The sequence below is a fragment of the Micropterus salmoides genome, unplaced genomic scaffold (genome assembly GCF_014851395.1).
Source record: "Micropterus salmoides isolate LMB-PRFRI ecotype aquatic unplaced genomic scaffold, ASM1485139v1 Ms_hic_scaffold_3872, whole genome shotgun sequence".
Classification (NCBI taxonomy): Eukaryota; Metazoa; Chordata; class Actinopteri; order Centrarchiformes; family Centrarchidae; genus Micropterus; species Micropterus salmoides.
Window position 1 is genome coordinate 1 of NW_024043231.1, and position 14,485 is coordinate 14,485.

A 14,485-nucleotide genomic window follows, 5' to 3' on the forward strand; every position below is an offset into this window, starting at 1 on the left:
TCAAACAGAAACTGGAGAAGAGAAAAGACCGATGACCTCACAAGCGATATGGAGGCTTGTGCCAAATTAAAAGTACAATTTTAAAATGTTTTTTATTTAAAGAATGATAAATTACCACAGTTCAGTTTTATCTACAGAAGCCATATGACTACAGTGGACTCTAATTTTGATTTTAATCTAAAAACTTCTGTATACTTAATACTAATTGAATCTAAGGTTTTCCACCTTACATTCATTTTGAAGGCTACACTGGAGCACGAGGAATCAAAAATCATCCGTGTCCAGTTATAGCTCACCCTTGTGACAAATTAAATTGACAGGAAAATAGCAGAGAAGGATGAGGAAATTCAGCAGATCAAGGATGCTGAGATCAGGAGCATGAATGATGTTCTGAGAGTCAAAAAGAAGATGGGGAGGACCAATGAGATGGAGATTCATCTAAGCCCAGAAATTCCTGAGGAAAGTGCAGCTTAAGGTTGGGCATAGATATTTTAAAAATGTAATTTCAAATGTGTAAATTGCCTAATTAAATTAGCATTTTCTTGAATTCAGAATGCCCAGCTGCACCTTGATGACGCCATTAGAGGCAGACATGAAGGCGCAGGTTACCTTTGTGGTGCGCAGGAACAACCTGATGCTTGCTGAGATAGAGGAGCTGAGGGTTGCACTGGAGCAGACGGAGAGACTTCAAAGTGGCTGGTTGATGCCAGCAACAGTAACTGTCCGCCAAGGTTGTAGTGCACAGTTCTGACTGGCTTCCATTATACCAGCTTGTGGGGCTGGCTACTGCACTCTCAGGTATTATAACTGTATTTTACTGTTGACAAAAAAAAGGCATTTTAGTAAACGTATAAAAACATTGGCAATCTCGCCAAATCAATACAAATCTCTTAAACACTAAAGTTGGAAGTGGACTATGTCCAGATCCAAGGTGAAGTGGAAGATACTGTCAAGGAAGCAAGGAATGCTGAAGGAAAGGCCAAGAAGGCCATCACCGATATGAGTCCAGTTTATGTATTTTAGCATATGCTTACTGCTTCATTTAAAACCCAGCTGCTTACAGTAGGTCCAAGATCAGAACTCATAGTTAGTATAATGTATAGTTTATAGGCCTACACATAAAAATGAAATGGATATAAATTAAAAACAAAACAAAAATATGAATTTTTTAAACAGCTTTCTTACTATTTTTCCATTATGTCACATTTAGGATTAGGACAATAATTATTTATGATTTAAAATTAATTATAAAAATTTATTTAGGCTTTGACAGCAACACTTTTATTTTTCATGATGCCACATACTAACAACACAGTGTTTGCTTGGCTTGAAGAGTTTCAACTTGGGACAGTCTTAATTTTGCAGCCCAGTGAATATTTTTGTCCCAGATGAAGAACAATTTTTGACCACGTCGAAATTGCACAAGTGTTGTCAAACACCTAGAAGTTTAATAAGAGCATGTTGTTTATCATTATCATTAGCTAGCTTAATGACCCAAAAATGTTTTAAATGTAAAAACAATAATTGTTCTGGAGGAATAAACTGCAGCCAGTCTTTAAAGAAGCTTAATTATTAACTAAACAAAGTGTTTTGTTTCAGGTGCTTAACAAAGTTTAGCGTTATGTCAACCTTGCTAAAATTTAGATAAAGTTGCTGATAATGTTACACCTCATGTAAAATTACAGTTACCGCTAAATTAGCTCATATTCTGCCTTTTACCATTACACTTGTGTTAATCTAAGATAGCTGTGGTCTGTGTATCAAGCTTCATTTTAAATTTGTAAACTGAGAGTAATGTGGGACCATGGATAATTTTTCTACTGGTGTAGGAGTTTTGCGAGTGAAACATATTCTTGTTCCACTGGATAATAAAAGACATTTTGTTTAAGATCATTTGGTAAAGATAATTATTTTTAAAAATTCTAAATTATACATCAACATATATACAAATACAAATTATGTCAACCCATTCTCCCTTCTCCCAAGTGTAACGCGGTGGGGAGCCCCTTAGCTTCGTTGTTCACTGGGGAAAGCCCTGTAGTGTCACTTTTGAACACTGAAGGTAGGTGTAGGATATTTAACAAAAAAGTCTGAGTAAGGAGGTGGTTGGGGTGGACGGAGTGCCAGAAACCAGACTTTCAACCAGGAGGCTTGTGTTTGTTTCCCATGTGAAACAAAAAGTCAACATGCAATGTTTTTATTTAAGTTGCTTGACCAAGCGTCCATGTGTGACGAGCTGGGAGTAAGAATGTGTAGTTGTTGTTTATAGGGGAGGAAATTTTAGAATGTGAGGAAAAGTTTAATATTTTAATATTTTCTTTTGATTTAACAAACCTTGAGTCTTGTAAGATTAATGTGCAGTAAATCAATGAACTTGAATGAACTCAGTGCTCAGTCAAATATTTGAATATATTACTTATATAGTTGAAGTTATAAGTTATTTGTTTATCTAACTAGTCTAAATTAAATAATGTGTCATAATCATAGTTGTTACCCAGAGACCCTGAGAACCTATATTGAATCATCACACCAGCCATTCAAAAATTAAAGGAAATACAAAAAAGATGCCACAAACTATCTACTTTTATTGACTTTTGATATCACAGCATGCTTAACATGCTAAAGTGAACAAGTAACACGATACTCATATTGTATGACTTCTTGTTACTGTAAAACCTTAATTTCTTCCTCACTCTTCTGCATCCTTGGTCTGAAATGACAGAATAATGGCATGGTAAAGATTTAGCCAGTACTCTAAATTTTAAACAAATTTTAAAGTTGAAAATGTGAAATGAGCATTTCCCCAAACTTGATTATCTCAGAAAGTTATTTTTTTTACCTTGACAATTTCCCGACTCTTTGCCCTCAGCTTGTTGACCTGAGACTCGGCAATGTCAGCTCGCTCCTGAGCTTCCTCCATCTCATGCTGTACCTTCCTGTACCTGGACAGGTGAGTGTTGGCCTGCTCCTCCTGTGTGATGAGTGTGATTTATTAAAAACCTGTGGACTGAGTGACATTTTCAGAATGTGTGTTGTTGTGATCTGTAGGTGTACTCACAGCCTCCTCAGACTGCCTCTTGTAGGATTTCACTTTCAGCTGCAGCTTGTCCACCAGATCCTGAAGTCGGGCAATATTCTTCTTGTCCTCCTCAGTCTGTGGTAAATTAGGAATGATGAATGAGCATAGTTATATAAACTTAATAGTAGCTTAAGCCTACTATTTTCATTACTATACTGTATATTAATATGACCATTGGTATTTGTAAGTATTAGCATTGCAAATAGAAACATACCTGATAGGTGAGCTCCTTTACTCGTCTTTCATATTTTCGCACTCCCTTGACAGCATCAGCAGCTCGCCTCTGTTCAGCATCAAATTCAGCCTCCAATTCTCGAACCTTAGAAGAAGAATGCAGTGATTATAAAAACAAAAAGTTTCCCTGGCATACAGAAAGGATGAATGGGTTGATCCTCATGACACTTACCCTAGCCTCCAGTTTCTGGAGCTGCTTCTTGCCGCCCTTCATGGCCAGATTCTCAGCTTCATCAAGGCGATGCTGCAGGTCCTTCACTGTCACCTCCAGGTTCTTCTTCATCCTCTCCAAATGAGAACTTGTGTCCTGCTCCTTCTTCAGCTCTTCTGCCATCATGGCAGCCTGAAGTGTTGTTGAATTTTACATTTTAGGATATAAGCGTACTACAGTCTAATGTTTCAACTTTTAGAGGACTAGATGCGGTGGAGAAATGGCCTAACACACAATATTAAGCTCAGAAATGCTGTGCACTGTATATTGTACATTATTACATAGTGACTCACATCAGTGATGGCCTTCTTGGCCTTTTCTTCAGCATTTCTAGCTTCCTGGACAGAATCTTCCACTTCACCTTGGATCTGAATGAGGTCAGCTTCCAACTTCTTCTTGGTGTTGATGAGGCTGGTATTCTAAACAAATGAAAGTCTGGATTACATACTATGATTTTCAGTCAGGTGTTTGACATGACATTGTTTGAATCTTTATTTACCTGAGAGTGCAGCAGCCCCACACGCTCGCTGGCATCAACCAGCTCCTGTTCAGCCACTTTGCGGCCTCTCTCCGTCTGCTCCAGTGCGACTCTCAGCTCCTCGATCTCAGCTAGCATCAGGTTGTTCCTGCGCTCCACCATGGCAACCTGCTCCCTCATTTCATCCTGTCCTCTAATAGCATCATCAAGATGCAGCTGGGCATCCTGAAATGTTAAACATTGACAGATGTATCAGCAAACACTTTTGGCTACGTTTGGAAGCAAGATGCTCTTCCACAAATCCTTCAGTGGCTGTACCTTAAGCTGTCCCTGCACGTTCCTCAGCTGTTTCTGGGCTTCAGCTGCCTGGCGGTTGGCGTGGCTCAGCTGAACCTCCATCTCATTGAGGTCTCCCTCCATCTTCTTCTTGATTCTCAGGGCATCGTTCCTGCTCCTGATCTCAGCATCCAAAGTGGTCTGCATGGACTCAATCACTCTCTGGCTGTTCCTCTTGATCTGCTCAATTTCCTCGTCCTTCTCTGCAATCTTTCTGTCAATTTCACTCTTGACTTGGGTGAGCTCTAGCTGAACACGGAGGATCTTGGATTCCTCATGCTCCAGGGTAGCCTTGACAAAAAATAAATATTTATTGTGTAGCTCAAGCATAGTTTAAAATGGTGTTTAATAAAAGATATTTTATAGGACAGTACCTCTGCCTCTTCAAGGGAAGTCTGGAGTTCGGACTTCTCTGCCTCCAGAGTCTTTTTCCCTTTCTCCAGTTCATGAATGCTTTTTCCGTTCTCTCCAATTTGTTCAGTTAGATCTGAGATCTCCTCTGTAAGAAACATGGTATAGGCGATTATTTAATGTGGTGTGAGCGGAATTAGCCATTTTATCTCTTGTACATTTGTTCATTTGTTGTTTTATGTTCAATAAAAAACGAATGTACTGTATTATTTGATGTTAGTTTCAAATCATAGATAATGCACATTAACCCCTTGGACCAATGGGGGGCACATTCTTCCAAACCTTTTCCAAGTCCTTTTCTACAAAGCTTATGGCACAGCTTTGTAAAAGGTTGATATACAGAGTGCAAAAAGAAAATTCAGTTATAAAATATTTTAAACTCTCCAAAGTTAGATCACTGCCAATTATGTTTGTTAGTGAGTTTAGTAAGTTTTTTATCTGAGTATTCTGCTTTGCATACGTTGCAGGTTCTTGTTCTCCCTCTTCAGGGTCTCCAGCTGGTCCAGAGCTTCTTCATATGAATTTTTCAGCTTGAACATCTCAGTGCTGAGAGAACGAGCTTCTTTTTGTGATGCCTCCAGCTCTGCCTGGCATTCCTCATGCTTCTGCTTCCACTCTGCAAGAACCTGAAAACCCATGTGTTTCAGTAATGCTCACTTCTACTCTCTTCTTTTAAGCAAACAAGTTGTCAATTAAAATCAAACCTTGTCAAAGTTCCTTTGCTTTTTATCGAGGTTAGCAGCAAGAGCATTAGCTCTCTCCACGTCGATCATCATGTCCTCCACTTCACTCACTAATCTGTGTTTTGTCTTTTCCAGAGAGGCACATTTTGCATTCACAGCCTCGATGGATTCCTCTGCATCCTGAAGACGCTGGGCAAGCTTTTTCCTGTTAAGACATACAGATAAGGCGTTTTACAGATTCAATGCACGCGGAAACAATGGGATTTCAGAACTGTTCATTACTTGGCTTCCTCCAGCTCCTCAGTGCGCTGAATGGCATCAGTCTCGTATTTGGCTCTCCACTGAGCCACCTCGCTGTTGGCCTTGGACAGGGCCCGCTGCAGCTCAGACTTGGCCTCCTGCTCCTCCTCATACTGCTCTCTGAGCAGGTCACAGTCATGACGAGCTGATTGAACAGCATGAGCCAGGGCGTTCTTGGCCTTACAAAGAAGCAGAGACATTTTTTATTAACTAACTTGAAGCTTTGAACTGGGCATTTTAACTGGGAAGTGTATCACTGCAGTTCTGTGATAGTGTTTTTAATGTGCACATACTTTAAGTTCCTCTTCAGTGTGTCTCTTGATCTCCTCAATTTGCTGGGTATAAGCCTGCTTACTCCTTGTCAGCTGAGAGATCAGTGCTTCTTTCTCCTCCAGCTGGCGACTGATTTCACCTACAGAGAGACAGGGAGTTAGAAGTCATCTAAATGCAATATGGGACTTGCATTGGAATTTCTTTTTGTATGTTTTAGTAAATAAACAAACATGTAAATTCTTCTCACCATTCTCTGTTTGCAGTCTTGCCCTGTGTACCCCAATATCATTCAGTTGTCGCACATGTTCTTCATTTTTGGTCTTCAACTCACTCAGTTGATCCTCAAGAGTACGACACATTTTCTCCAGATTGGTCTGAAATTAGACAAAGTTTTATTAAAGTAATGCAGTGTAGTCTAATTCAGAAAAATAAAGTGTAGCAGAGTAAGTTTGTTTTGTCCGTTGCAAAATAAACATTTTACTTTACCTTCGACTTGGAAATACCCTCCATATTGCTTGAGAGGTCATCGATTTCCATCTTGTATTCACTTTTCTCTTTCTCCAGTTTCTGTTTGACTCTCTGGAGGTTATCAATCTGTTCTCCCAGCTCTGCCACGCTGTCAGCCTGCTTCTTGCGGAGAGCTGCAGCGGTGGCCTCGTGCTGCAGGGTGGACTCTTCCAGATCCCGACGCAGCTTCTGAAACTCAGCCTCGCGCTTCTTGTTCATCTCAATCTGAACAGATGTTGCTCCACCAGCTTCTTCGAGCCTCTCGCTGATCTCCTCAAGTTCCCTGGAGAGATCAGACCTCTGCTTCTCCACCTTGGCCCGAGCAGCACGCTCAGCCTCAATCTCTTCCTCCAGTTCCTCAATACGTGCCTACATTTAAAAAGAAACACATAAACAAAGCCACATTCTAATATGTTTCTGTCTACAAATCGATCTGGGTCATCCAATGTCAGTGGAGTGTAGTCACTGTTAAAAACTATTAAGATACTGTACCAACCTGAAGTTCTTTAATCTTTTTCTGAAGTTGAGCTGAAAGTGATTGCTCATCCTCTATCTTGCTAAGAAGCTGGCTTGTTTCAAAGTCCTTCCTGTGTGGGGACAGGAATTCAAAAACAGTACAAATTGCATAAATGCTTAGTAAGCAAATAAGTATGAGTTTTACTTATACTCAGCTTTTGTTAGCCTCTAAACCATTGAAAGGATCAAATTTATTTCCTATCCTGTTTTCACTGTGGGTTTATACACAGCTTTTTCAATATAGTATGCTGTACTAGGCTAGAGGAATATTTTATTCTGGCTACTACATGCTGAACAACTACAAATAGATCAGACATGAATACTTGTTGTGTTTAAATTGATGAGCTAAAGTTCACTCACTTCTTTATTTTCTCATCAGACTGCTGCTTGTCATTCTCCAGATCCATTATGGATTCGTGGGCCAGTTTAAGATCCCCTTCAAGCTTTCGTTTCGCTCTCTCAAGATCCATTCGGAGCTTCTTTTCTTGCTCCAGGGAACCTTCAAGCTGTTTTAACCAAGGTTTTTTTTTCCATTAATTTTTATTTTCATGGGGACTAAAATAACTGTTTGTTATTATTACTCACATCGTCCACTTGCTGCTCCAGCTTGGTCTTGGCTTTCGTCAGAGTGTTGACTTTGTCTTCCTCTGCCTGCAGATCATCAAGGGTCTGCTGATGGGCCTCTTGGAGGGCTTTCTTCTCTTTAGTCAACTTGACAATGGTCTCATCTTGAGATGTCATTTCCTCAACCAGGTTTTTAACCTGTATGTGCAATATTGTGAGAATAACTTTTAATATTCTGCAAGAGCAGACTTTAAGGCCTTATGGAAGAAATACCAACCTTGTTCTCAGTGGCATGTTTCTCCTTTTCCACTTTGGCCAGGGTTAGCTCCAAGTCATCAATGTCTTTCTTCAACTCAGAGCACTCGTCCTCCAGCTTCCTCTTCTTTGCGGTCAGCTCACCATTGACCTCTTCCTCATCCTCCAGTCTCTCAGCCGTCTCTTTGAGTTTGGCCTCAAGCTGGATTTTTGCTTTAATGAGCCCCTCACACCTTTCCTCTGCATCACTGAGGTTTTCAACTTCCTACATTTGCAATGACATACAATTAAAATAATTAGTAACTTGTCAAAACCAGGATCATTAAAGTAGCAGATTACTAGTTCTATTTAACATACAGACTGAATTTGTAGCTGCAAGTCATTCTTCTCCTGCAGCAGAGAAACCATCTTCTCCTCCAGTTCTTTCTTCTTGGCCAGAGCCTTTGCTAGCTCCTCTTTGGTCTTTGCAAAGTCCTCTTTCATTTGGGCCATCTCTTTTTCAGTCTCTGCACTCTTCAGAAGAGGCTTAATCTTGAAGTACAGCTTCATCCATGGCCAGGTTTTAACATTCATGAATGAGCGAATGTTGTACTGAATAGAATATATTGCCTCCCTGGGGAAAACAGGTATCAAAGTAAATAAACAGGTTCACTCAGATTCTTAAAGCTATATTGATAAGTTTGAGTTTTCAAAGTAAAAACTTGGTTTATACAAATATTACAGTTACCCTTTGATGTATGAAGCTAAATATCTACAATACCTGCGCTCCATCATCTTGACAAATTCTCTCCTCATGAGGAAACCTCTGCAGAGAGCCTGAGTCATTGTGACCAGGATAGCAAGTTTATCATCTCTCATCTCTTCCAGAGTTCCCAGCAAACCAGCTTTGAAGAACACCTACAACAAAGGGTTACTTGAGATGAATTGTTATGCTTACTTACAGTATCAGGGTTAGCAGTAAAAGTAAATACAATAATCACCCATAGCAGACAAACGGATTACCTTTGTGTGTCCAAATTTGTACTGAGTTTGGTCAACATTTATAGAGCCCAAGAGTTTCTCTGAGGCCTTTTTGTTGTCGATGAATTGTCCCTCCGGAATGACACTGGCATTCAATACTTTGTATCTGAATCGGGGGAAATTAATCGACTGTGAAAATTTGATCATAATACTGTCAAAGATATGGTTATTCTTAATAATTACCTCTGCTTGAAGTCACCGTAGAGGATTCTGCTGGGAAAGCCCTTTCTGCAGATTCTGATACCTTCCAGCACACCATTACACCTCAGCTGGTGGATGACCAGGAAGTTCTCCATGAGACCTTAAAGACATGCAAGTTCGGTCTTATGTTGCATATTTACAGTAGTCTTTAATTGCTTACATTAATGCTGACATTAGGCTTACCAGGAGTCTTTGATTCATTTGGAATCAAACAACGTACAAAATGAGGGTGAGTGCTCCTTAAGTTGGTCATCAGCTTGCCTAGATTCTCCTGAAATATGGAAAAATTCAAATTGTTACTTAATAAAAAATGACGTGGCCTGTTTCCCTGGATGTTAACTGTAGAATCATTTGGGAAAGTAGTGGTGTACATGTGGTATTGTTGTAGTGAGGCAGTTCTTTGTGATGCTTACCCTGAACAGAGCAGATACGGTCTGAAAAGACCCACCCTTCTTCTTGCCGCCTTTTTTCCCACCACCCTCAGCTATACCATAAAGATTAAACATTTTAATTATTAGCTTGCATTTAAACTGCATTCTTATACTCAAGTCACAAATCACTCACTATATTTTAAAATGTAATGAAAACTCCAACATTCAGTTATTTAAAATAGAATCCCTACCTTCTGTTGAGGCATGTGATGCATAGAGGTGAGCCAACAGTTTGACTGCAGACTTCTGGTAGAGCTGAACCACTGAGTCATTCAGGGGGTCTTTGTTCTTATCCAGCCAGCCTGTGACATTGTAATCAACAGTGCCAGCATAGTGCACCAGGGCGAAATGGGCCTCAGCTTTGCCTTTGGCAGGTTTGGGTTTCTGGAAGGGGGCACTTTTACCAAGATGCTGGTCATAGAGTTTGTTCTTGAAGGTGACGTCTGTAGCCTTGGGGAACATGCACTCCTCTTCAAGGATGGAGAAAATGCCCATTGGCTGGCAGGATGAAATGATTATTTAGAAGAAAAGTTTTCAAGTCATCAGATTTTTTTTGCGTTTTCTGAATTTTTATCATGTCACTCACCTTCTCAATCAGCTCAATGCAGGCAGCCAAGTCCATGCCAAAGTCAATGAACTCCCATTCAATTCCTTCTTTCTTGTACTCTTCTTGCTCCAGGACGAACATGTGGTGGTTGAAAAACTGTTGTAGTTTTTCATTGGTGAAGTTGATGCACAGCTGCTCCAAGCTGTTGTACTAAAAACAATGATTTCAAAGGCCATAAGTAAGTTGGACTAAAATTTAAATGATTTGTACACTCAGCTTTAAAGACAGCTGCATTTGGTATCAGCCAAGAATGATTTTGATACGTACATCAAAAATTTCAAACCCAGCAATATCCAGGACACCAATGAAAAAGCTTCTGGGCTGCTTTGTGTCCAGCATCTCATTGATTCTGACGACCATCCACAGGAACATTTTCTCATAGACAGACTTGCAGAGAGCCATGACGGAATTGTTGACCTGATTTTAAAAATTAGTAAAACAATATTGATAAGGATGTTGTAAAAATTAACAACAGAGATTAAACACTTAAGGGGTTAAACAGGTTAAAATCTATGATGAAACCTTTATTAGAACCATGGTTGCATTGTGAGCCTTAAGTCAGAAGTCAAAAGTATGATCTATATGTAAACTTGTCTTTAAATGTAAAAATGGAAGACATTCTGTTGTTTGCATTAATTTGTTTATTTGTGTAAGTTCTTGTTGACACCCAATACCTGAGGGACAGTTTGACCTTTGGTCACGAATTCATTCCCAACCTTCACTCTGGGGTAGCACAGTGCTTTTAGCAAATCAGCAGAGTTCAGACCCATGAGGTAAGCGACTTTGTCTGCCACTAAAAGAAGTACACAGATAGTCATCTTCAAACCAATTCTAGGTTAACTTATACATTTACTTCTAAATCAGAAGTTCTCTTTCAAATGGCAAAAAAATAACTATGTTAAGACTAATGGTGTGTGGCTTTCATACCCTCAGTGCCATCCGGCTCAGCCTGCTCTTCACGCTGCTTCTGCTTGAACTTCATGTTTCCATGATGCATCACAGCTCCAGTCAGCTTGTAAATGCATGCCTTCTCTTCTGCAGTGAAGCCCAGGATGTCGATGGCAGTCTGTGAACAAAAGTCACTTTAAAATACAAACATACATTATTCCATTGCCCTGTGTCCCCTAAATGTTTGGCGTTTATCACACACATGTAATAAATATTACTTTGCTTTAAGGCAAAAAGTAGCACAATATAATCAATAGTATTTGTTCTTTTGTCTCTTTACACTAGTTGCTACTACATTTAATAATTAATTTTAGTATGTGAGTACTGATGACCTGCAAAGCTTTATGTAGACTAACATAGAAACACATCTAATCCCCTGTAAAACACAGCTGGAGTTTCACTGGAAAGACACTCTTACTTGTTCTAAGATAAATATTGAGGTAGGTATTTTTACTCCCTTAATTTGAATGGATGAGGACATTAGAAACACGCCTTCATCTATAATACAATCCAGTACAATACTACAATAGATTACTCCTTCAAAAATTACCATAGAGTTGAATTGAACTAAAATAAGCTTCATAAAGGTGTAGGATTTATTGCAATACTATAATACATGGGTAACTTAGTGTATGTAATAAAAATGGAAATAATAAAAGTGAGCATTGGTTTTTAATAGCTGTAAATGCAATTATCAAAGAGAACTTGTGCTTACATCAGTAGCAACAAATTCTTCAGTGTCATCGATACTCTTGACAGTGATTTCACCCTGACTGATCATTGGATAGTCGTATGGATTTTTGGTAATCAGGAGAGCCTCTGAAGAAAGTGGAAAAAAACATAAATAAATATAACAGAATATATATACATGTGATAAGCCATTATTGCTCACTTGCTGTAGAATAACTGACACTATATTTCACTAATCGCACACCTATCAGCTCCGGTTTGTGGCCTGTCATGAGCTGATAGAAGATGTGGTAGCTCCTCTCTGCAGACAGCTGAAACGTCACTCGAGACTTCTCCAGCAGATCTGTATATATTTATGTTGGTAAAAATATCTCTTGTGAAGCACAGTTGAAAGAGTTGACAGTGTAATTAAACAGACAATGCTTGATGAGTTCCACAAAAAAATCTTACATGTTTCAATATCAGCTGAAGCCAGCTTTCCAGTTGACCCAAAGTGGATTCTGATAAATTTTCCCTATGCAAAAACAGAAGAACATTTCAATTAATGTCATGGTGAATTATTGTCATCACTAAATAGAAAACAATTTCAAGTCAAAGAGAAATCCCAAAAATCACTTACAAAACGTGAAGAATTGTCATTCCTTACAGTCTTGGCATTACCATAAGCTTCCAACAGAGGGTTTGCTGCAATGATTTGATCTTCCAGTGAGCCCTTGAAATAACATTAATTTTGTCAGTGTGACAGTACTCACTTCTTTTTCTTTTAGATTTCATATTAATGTTGTTCAGCTTCTCTTACTTGCATCTTTCCAGCAACCTGTTCTGATTTCTTTACTCCAGACACTGCGATTGTCGCAAAGTACTGGATGACACGTTTGGTGTTGACAGTCTTTCCTGCACCAGATTCTCCACTGGGTTGAAGAGTGTGTTCATAAACATTATTACAAATATATTACTATTACTTGCCAATACTTATAATATAAAGAATTGTCACTTACGTAATCAGGATTGACTGGTTTTCTCTATCTGCAAGACAACAAAGTTAGGAGTCGATTTCTCAGGTGAAGGTCCTGTATTTGACACACAGTAGCTTACAAACTGATTGATACCTTGGAGCATGAACTGGTAGGCGTTGTCTGAGATAGAGAAGATGTGGGGTGGAGCCTCAATCCTCTTTTTGCCTCTGTATCCTGTGACAACAATGGAGTCATACACTGGGAGCCACTTGTAGGGGTTCACAGTGACACAGAACAGCCCTGAGTAGGTCTGTAACAGTGGGAAATATGAAAGAAAGACAAAACATTTCAATAAAAACATGTATATGTTATCAAAGCTATCTCTCTTCTCCACAAAACTCACGTAGATCATCCATGCTGCATAGCGCTCTTTGAGGTTATACAGCACAGAAGGCTCGCTGAGGTGGGTCATCATGGCCATGTCCTCAATCTTATCGAACTTTGGAGGGTTCATGGGGAAGATTTCATCTTCTTTTACAGTGAGGGTCTATCAAAGAGAAGAGGCACAGCAATAAGTTTAGTAACTGTTAAGAAGTCATGTATTGTCTGATTTCAAAATCTTAGTTGCTAATCACAAACAATTCATGTGTGTCTTTGTGAACCAGTTTTGGACCAAGTGGTTTTTCAAGATTTTGTAACATAAATTTTAGATTTTCAATCCCCTTGTCAAAGAGTTAACATATGTCACATCAGTCCAGAGTCTATATGGAAAAGGTTAAGCACTGTAAAACTTTTATTTCTAGTGCCTTCATTCTCACCTTCCCACAGAGAGTCTCCACGGTGGCTTTGCCACCCTCTTTCTTAACAAGTTTCCCCTTGAGGTACATCTCTTTGGGTTCAGCCACAAAGAACGCTGTCTTAGCATCAAAGGGAGTGTTTTGAGCTTCAAGTCTCTCTTTCTCTGGCTTCCGGAGGTACAGGGCCGCCGGGCCAAAACACTCCATTTCCGCATCTCCACTCATGGTGACTGTTTACTGCACAAGAGGAAACAAGACAATAGTCTTTTAAATGCCAAGAAAGTAGGTGAAAGTAGTGACTTGGGCACCTATCTACACCTATCACCTGTCTAGTTTTACTGTAATCAAATAATTGCTCTATTATAAAGAGTGGTTAAATACAGGTAGCTTACTGGCATACCATAACTGAGCAAAGTACCAACAAGATTGTGATGTTCATAATCACATGTATAGTACATACGTGCTGGTTTAAACCATATCTCATCTTGAGTTAATTTTCAAGACAAATGTGAAGCCTAATTTACCTCAGAGGACACCAGGTAAGCAGGGTTTGTTTCTGACAGATTTCAATGCAGACTTCTGAAAAAAGGAGCAAAGGTGCAAGGTTAGGATAATGCTACAGAACTTCTGAGAGTTTACTCTATCAAATTTAACTTTTAAATCAGGTGAGGAAAATGATGTAATTACATTGATAAGACTTTTAAACAGTTTGTAGACATCTAAAAGTTTAGCTTCTGTATTTTAAACACAATATTGACTTGAGACAATACATGACATACATACATGACAGTATACTATCCTGTATTGGAGAAGTTTAATTACTTTAAATCCATCTGAGCCACTAAGAAACTTACCTTTGCAGGGTGCCTGTCCGTGGGGGAGGTTTGCTGTGTCTTTTTATACAGAGTGATGGGAGCCTATCGCATGTGTATTGCTGTATTTGGTCATGTCGCCTTGCACAATTGAATGCTTGTGAAGGAGTAGTTCT

The 14,485-nt window shown here is 39.3% G+C and overlaps 1 protein-coding gene across 1 annotated transcript; it reads right to left on the reverse strand.

The window, feature by feature from the left end:
• Nucleotides 1-2,565: 2,565 nt before the first annotated feature.
• LOC119885031 (myosin heavy chain, fast skeletal muscle-like) lies at nt 2,566-14,372 on the reverse strand. The gene is made up of 41 exons (XM_038695288.1): nt 14,352-14,372; nt 14,022-14,076; nt 13,519-13,734; nt 13,104-13,247; nt 12,854-13,010; nt 12,743-12,770; nt 12,544-12,655; nt 12,364-12,456; nt 12,195-12,258; nt 11,989-12,087; nt 11,770-11,873; nt 11,034-11,172; nt 10,781-10,899; nt 10,374-10,523; nt 10,086-10,256; nt 9,691-9,997; nt 9,482-9,552; nt 9,252-9,339; nt 9,051-9,168; nt 8,850-8,973; nt 8,608-8,744; nt 8,205-8,460; nt 7,870-8,112; nt 7,614-7,790; nt 7,389-7,534; nt 7,009-7,099; nt 6,492-6,881; nt 6,253-6,379; nt 6,026-6,144; nt 5,715-5,911; nt 5,454-5,637; nt 5,210-5,375; nt 4,713-4,837; nt 4,321-4,629; nt 4,024-4,227; nt 3,818-3,943; nt 3,486-3,656; nt 3,294-3,398; nt 3,059-3,154; nt 2,840-2,971; nt 2,566-2,710 (listed from the first exon to the last, which is right to left on the reverse strand). The coding sequence occupies exons 3-41, from the start codon at nt 13,720-13,722 to the stop codon at nt 2,690-2,692; spliced, it is 5,814 nt and encodes a 1,937-aa protein (XP_038551216.1). The 5' UTR covers nt 13,723-13,734; nt 14,022-14,076; nt 14,352-14,372; the 3' UTR covers nt 2,566-2,689.
• Nucleotides 14,373-14,485: the final 113 nt, after the last annotated feature.

Bases quoted from the DNA above. Each gene is read 5' to 3' on its own strand.
- LOC119885031 (XM_038695288.1), bottom strand. From the start codon at position 13,722: ATGAGTGGAGATGCGGAAATGGAGTGTTTTGGCCCGGCGGCCCTGTAC. The intron at 12,457-12,543 runs GTAAGAGAAGCT...TGTTATTTCAAG, and splicing joins AGGTTGCTGGAAAGATGCAA to GGCTCACTGGAAGATCAAAT. The intron at 5,376-5,453 runs GTTTGATTTTAA...ATGGGTTTTCAG, and splicing joins AGCAAAGGAACTTTGACAAG to GTTCTTGCAGAGTGGAAGCA.